This window comes from Trachymyrmex septentrionalis, unplaced genomic scaffold (assembly GCF_001594115.1).
Source record: "Trachymyrmex septentrionalis isolate Tsep2-gDNA-1 unplaced genomic scaffold, Tsep1.0 scaffold37, whole genome shotgun sequence".
NCBI lineage: Eukaryota > Metazoa > Arthropoda > Insecta > Hymenoptera > Formicidae > Trachymyrmex > Trachymyrmex septentrionalis.
The window spans coordinates 10,215,296-10,220,965 of record NW_017305536.1 but is presented as its reverse complement, the minus strand read 5'-3'; the positions used below and the strand labels follow the sequence as shown (position 1 = coordinate 10,220,965).

Below are 5,670 nucleotides of genomic sequence, written 5' to 3'. Positions count from 1 at the left end.
AATAAGTTCGTTACAATAATTGTTTTTAACTACTGCAAGTGAAATCGCAAATTGAAAGCAAAGACACTATATGTATACATTTCCATGACTCACGTAAATTATTACATGTAATAATTCATGTTGTAACATAATTTAATTGGAGTTTCCGTGATGTTTAAGTCACTGTTAAATATTATAACAGGAAAGCATTGTCTGAAGCAGCTTAACACAAAATAGATAGAGAAAATAAATAAAACAAAAAATAAATAACAAAATGCAGTTCTCAGGCAGTACAATAAATGTTTATATTATATATATGCAAAGAAGTAAAATAAAAAAAAGAGAAAAGGTATATTATATAATCGTGGTAGATATTATGATAAAAGTTATGATTGCTATACGGTTAGACACAATATTATATTATACGGGCAATTATAATACATAAAATTGTCATTAAAAATAATATTATTTTAATCTGTTCGAAAACAAATAAAATAAGCATAATAAAGCATAATATATAATATATAAATAAGCATAATATATAATAAATAATAAGCTAACTAAAAGCTTTTCGAATCACTTTGATAAATGTCAGTCATGAAGAGACACATATGTCGCCAATCTGCCCTTCGCGTCTCTCAGGACTTACGAGACCATCTCCTGTTTCTCAACATGTGCAAATTGTTGGAATAAACGTTTGCTGGCGAGCAGAGATGGAAACTTTTCTGAAACGGAATTTTCACATGGCTAATGATCAAACCATGTGAGAAAGTACGCATTCAAATTGTGACGAGAATTTCATGAATCATTTTACGAATAAGGGTGCAAACGCGGATATACGTATACGTATATATGTATGTATATACCAGTTACAATATCAATATTAGTTTTTGATAATATTGCTATATTCTTATGTGATCTCGATTTGCCTCAAGGAGTGAGGTAAATTAAAAAAGAAGTCAAAAAGGATGTAAATTATATTAACGTAATTCTTCATTATTTCAAATAAACATTCTCTATACAACATAATTATTAATTACGTGTTACAGCTTTAACAGGAACGGCGTGATAGAAAGCAAGCAAGAACCACCTCACTCTTTAATTAAAACTCCCTTTAAATGGTTTCGTAATTGGGTACTTCCGTGCGCTTCATAAAAACGGGCTAAACGAAAATCGATTCCCAGCCTAAGAGAAAGAAAGATAGAGAGAGACAGAGAGAATAAGAAAGAGAGAGAGAGAGAGAGAGAGAGAGTTGAGAATTGAGAGACTTGAATTGAAGAAAAAGAAAACCCAGACGAACATTTAGTGTTCTTTACCTACAGGGTAATTGAAGAATGCGTTCAAAAATTGCAGATATAAAAAAACGGAAAATAATGAATTTAATGCAATGAAAATCAACAGAGACGAAAACAGCATTTTTTGACTAACCACGTGCTCCTGACGTTCGTCATGCTCGCTGAGGATGAGCCTTGAGACGTATGTGCAGAAATCAGAAAATTCCTTTTCGCGCACTGTTGAGAAAGGAGCCGAAGGAGCGATAACGCGCACCACCTCCACGGACGGGAGTCGGCCACTGACTGAACGTGACTCCGATTCTCTGTAGAACCGGGAGGAGGCTGCGTCGGCCGGTCATGGACCACAGGCCTGCGGCCTTCCGATACTGAGGTGCGGCAAATTTTGCTTTTGTCCCCTTATCTCACCATGCGTGGCTTCGTATCTCATTAAATTTTTGACTGATAAATCCGCATGACATATTAAAATCTCTGTCCTTCAAATTAAATTAAAATATATGATTACTGTTATTTTCAAAGTCTCTATAAACCTATCGCAGATTTAGAATTTATAATAATCACGATTATATAATATAAATGTTTTTATGTCTATAGTTGCCATAGCAATACTTATTATCACAAAGAAAAAAGATTTACATAAAGTATACGAACGATAATATGATTTTAATACATAAATATGCATATAAATGAATTATACGACATTGGTTTCACATGAGTGAAAAAGACAATGGTAATCTTTATCTTTTTTTTATTTTTTAATAATACGATTTGAAAAAAGCAAACAAGTCATTTTGTTCGAATATACGCACGTATCATTTCTGAGATATAAAATTAGATGAAACAAACACAATAACGCGTTGAAATTAATATATCTAAATATCAAATTAATTGTATAAATTAATTTTTTTGCTGTATGAAAAATGTAAGAGTATCAATTGTTGTAATTTTTGTTAAACTTAATTGAAATGTTACTTTTAATTTCTTATTTTTATACTGCTGACATAATATAAACAAAGAATAAAATAAAATGTATCTATGTTATTTCTTCTTCAAGTTGTTTATTCTGATATTTTACACAACTTGAAGAGAAAATAATTTTTTATAAGATACGTAAAATGTCTGTCTTTTACATATTATTTTTATGCACGAGCATAATGAACGCTAACATAACATAGCCAAACGACTTTTTAGATTCTAATATAAATCATTTAGTAACGCACATTTATAAGGAATGATTGAGATTTTGTGATTTTTTAAAATTCATTCATTTATTTATTTAAACGCTGGACGTCTTAATGAAGAATGAGTTGAAGGAATAAGCGATTTGCGAGCGATGGACTGATGCGCGATGGCATGTAGAAACGACAAATGAATAATGTAAAACACGTTTTATAACGACTCCTTAATAATAACGAGTGACATTATTTCTCATAACAAATACACATGAACATCATACTAGTAAAGTCAGATTGATTCGAGGCAAAATTTATGTCAATGTTTCATATCTGTACATAACATAATCGTTGAAACAAATTATTTTTTATTGTTGTGTTAAATACATTTGCTTTTTTCCATGTATAGTAATTACTACCAAATAAATTAAACAGCACTTTGAAAATAGGACGTTATCGGAGTTTGAACAATTTTAAGACGGCAGTAGTGAAATTTATACAGTAAAAGATCTAGTATATATATATATAAACTAAATTATTGCAACAATTGCAAAAGTAACTGACTGAGAACAGAATACTGGCTATTTTAAATAAAAAGACTTTGAATTGCATATTATTTAATGAGGATCATCTTTCAAGTACTTTATGTGAGTTACAATATATTAAAGTGCACTATTTATCAAACAATTTTTATTAGCTAATATGTTATAAAATGTATGAGACTACCTATACATATGTTATACAATAATAGTAAAAATATATTTCAACTGAACAGGAGCAATAAAAAAAATGGATTGTCTAATTAAAATAATTTAAGTACCACATTTATCTTATCGATCTAATAGAAATAAAAAAATGTTATTCATTATATATAACTTACCTTGAAAGGCGATGGCACATGATGAACAGCTTTTCCGTTCTATCCACAGGATGCCAAGAGTTCTTATTTCAACACAACGCTAGTTCTGTTTCTTGTGACTGTAGAGCCTAAAGACCGTACGACACGGAAGCCGGTCCTCACGAAAGAATGCGCGCGTACAACTCACGGGAGAAAACTAACCGAAAGAAGCGCGGAACTTGGAGAGAGAACCGACCCCTGATATGAGTTGCTTTCGGTTGGTGTGGGTGTGAAGAAGAGAGACTAACGAAGAATGATGATATGAAGGAGAGAGAAAAGGGAGGGGAAGAGAGAGAAAAGAAGAAAAAAATGAAAATATGGAGGGGATGAGTACGACTGGTAAAAGACGACGCGACGGGGTGGTCGACTGGCGAGAATGGAATGGTTGAGAGAAAGAGAGAGAGAGAGAGAGAATGGTGGGGACTCATTCATACTCCAACGCCCCCGCAAATTACGAGCACTAACTCTGGCACTCGTCGTCTACATTCGAAAAGCTACCAATGCCGCTTGATTAACAAATTTATCGGTCTTCGCTCTTCTTTAAAAGCATCGCCAAAGTGAAGTGTGTAAAGAAAACTTTGAGAAAAATCCCGAGAGAAAATCTCGGAAATTATATTTTCGCTTACTCTCTTTTTTTTTAAATACATATATCAGAATTCATAAAAATATTGAAATTCTTATATAAAAAGAAGAAAGTTTAGACAACTTGCAAAACTTTTATACAAACTTTCATACAAACGCGATTTCATATAAAATTTTACAGATTATTTAAATTTTCTCTTTTAAGAATTTTTTGATTAATCTTTTCAATTAAACGTATTGTTCTTGAAAGTGTTCTTAATACTGTTAAAACTGCAATAATTTTTAATTTATAAGTAATATTATAAGTCAATTTTTAGAAATAATTCATTTTCAAAGAATTATTATATAAGAATATTAAGAAGTATAATATATTAAATTAAATTAAATTAAATTGTAAATTATTACAAATAATAGCTGCGGTATATATTTATGTACATATATTTGCAGTAAATACATTTTACCTAAAATTAGTTTATATATAACAATAACGTCTTAATATGTCATCTTGATAAAATAATTTTCACACTAAAGTAAGAAATAATATTTTATTACCCACATAACATTAATACCCATACTATATTTGTGTCTAATTAAAATATTTAGACTTAAAATACGAAACGCCTTACCGTCCCGAGTGTTAAGATGATGAACTACTATATAATATACAATACATTCATTTAAATTGAATTAATTTTTCAGAATTAAATTGCGAGCCGATGAAATTATCGGATTCACACAATCAATCTGATAATTCCCCTAAAATTTCCCAAATCTTAAAAAACTGTAATAAACTTATTGTGAAAAATATTGCCTCGGCCGGGAGTCGAACCCGGATCTCTTGCATTCCGTGCGAGATCCTAAGTCTTTAGACTATACCGAGACTAATAAATATTTAGTTTTAATTTTTACTTTAAGAAAACGCATTGTTCTTGACGCACACTGACACTTGACATACTGTAATGATAGCTATACGTTAAATACACGTTATAATATCGAAAAACGAAATGTCCGAGGAAAATACCGCGATTGTCGTCTATCGGACTATTACGCTATCCCACACACGAGTGAGAGTCGGATTATTCGAACTCGTTTATCATCGTTATCGGTTGAAAATCGCATCTGCGATAGACGCTCATACATTAACGGCCTTTTGTTAATTAACGCATCTGGCCGTCGAGCGAACAATGGGCGTCAAACTGCAGTGGCTATTGAATTTCGGCGAATCGGGTAATCTGTTCTGCTGCGAATCCATCCGTCCGTCCGTCCGATACATGCCAGCCTGGGTAATCATGCGTTCACGTTTTATTAATCGGCATACCATTTTGTTAATTACGTGGCATTATGCAGCGGCGAAGTGCCGAGCGGAATGCCGAATGACGCAGCTGGTCCGCCGAAAAGCATGTTGAACATTACATCCGTGGGATGATGTGTGATACATTCGTCCAATACCACCTGTTATAACTCTTGAAATTATGAAATCCTGAACTATATCCAATCCAATGTTTGAAACTTGCCACGTGTTCAACCGTACCTTCCGGATACGACACAGCCATAATTTCAGCTTGTTGACGATGTAGCAACGTACAATTGTAATTAAAGCCGCACGCATTACACGTAATTATGACTGTATATTCGGGCTGTAATATCGATAGAAAATTTCATACATAAAATAAAAACTTATTGTCATAACCACTGTGTCCTCAATATTTATTCTCCAAAATCACTCTTCAATTTCATTCCTATAATA

General features: G+C 32.2%; 1 protein-coding gene across 1 annotated transcript in view; it reads right to left on the bottom strand.

Annotated features, from left to right (window-relative positions):
- The window catches only part of LOC108750677 (papilin), a 79,758-nt gene extending 78,216 nt beyond the window's left edge, over window positions 1–1,542 (bottom strand). Inside the window, 1 exon segment of the mRNA XM_018490327.1 lies at window positions 1,408–1,542. Within this exon segment, the coding sequence (XP_018345829.1) occupies window positions 1,408–1,430 (23 nt within the window). The 5' untranslated portion in view covers window positions 1,431–1,542.
- Between the last annotated feature and the right edge of the window lie 4,128 nt (window positions 1,543–5,670).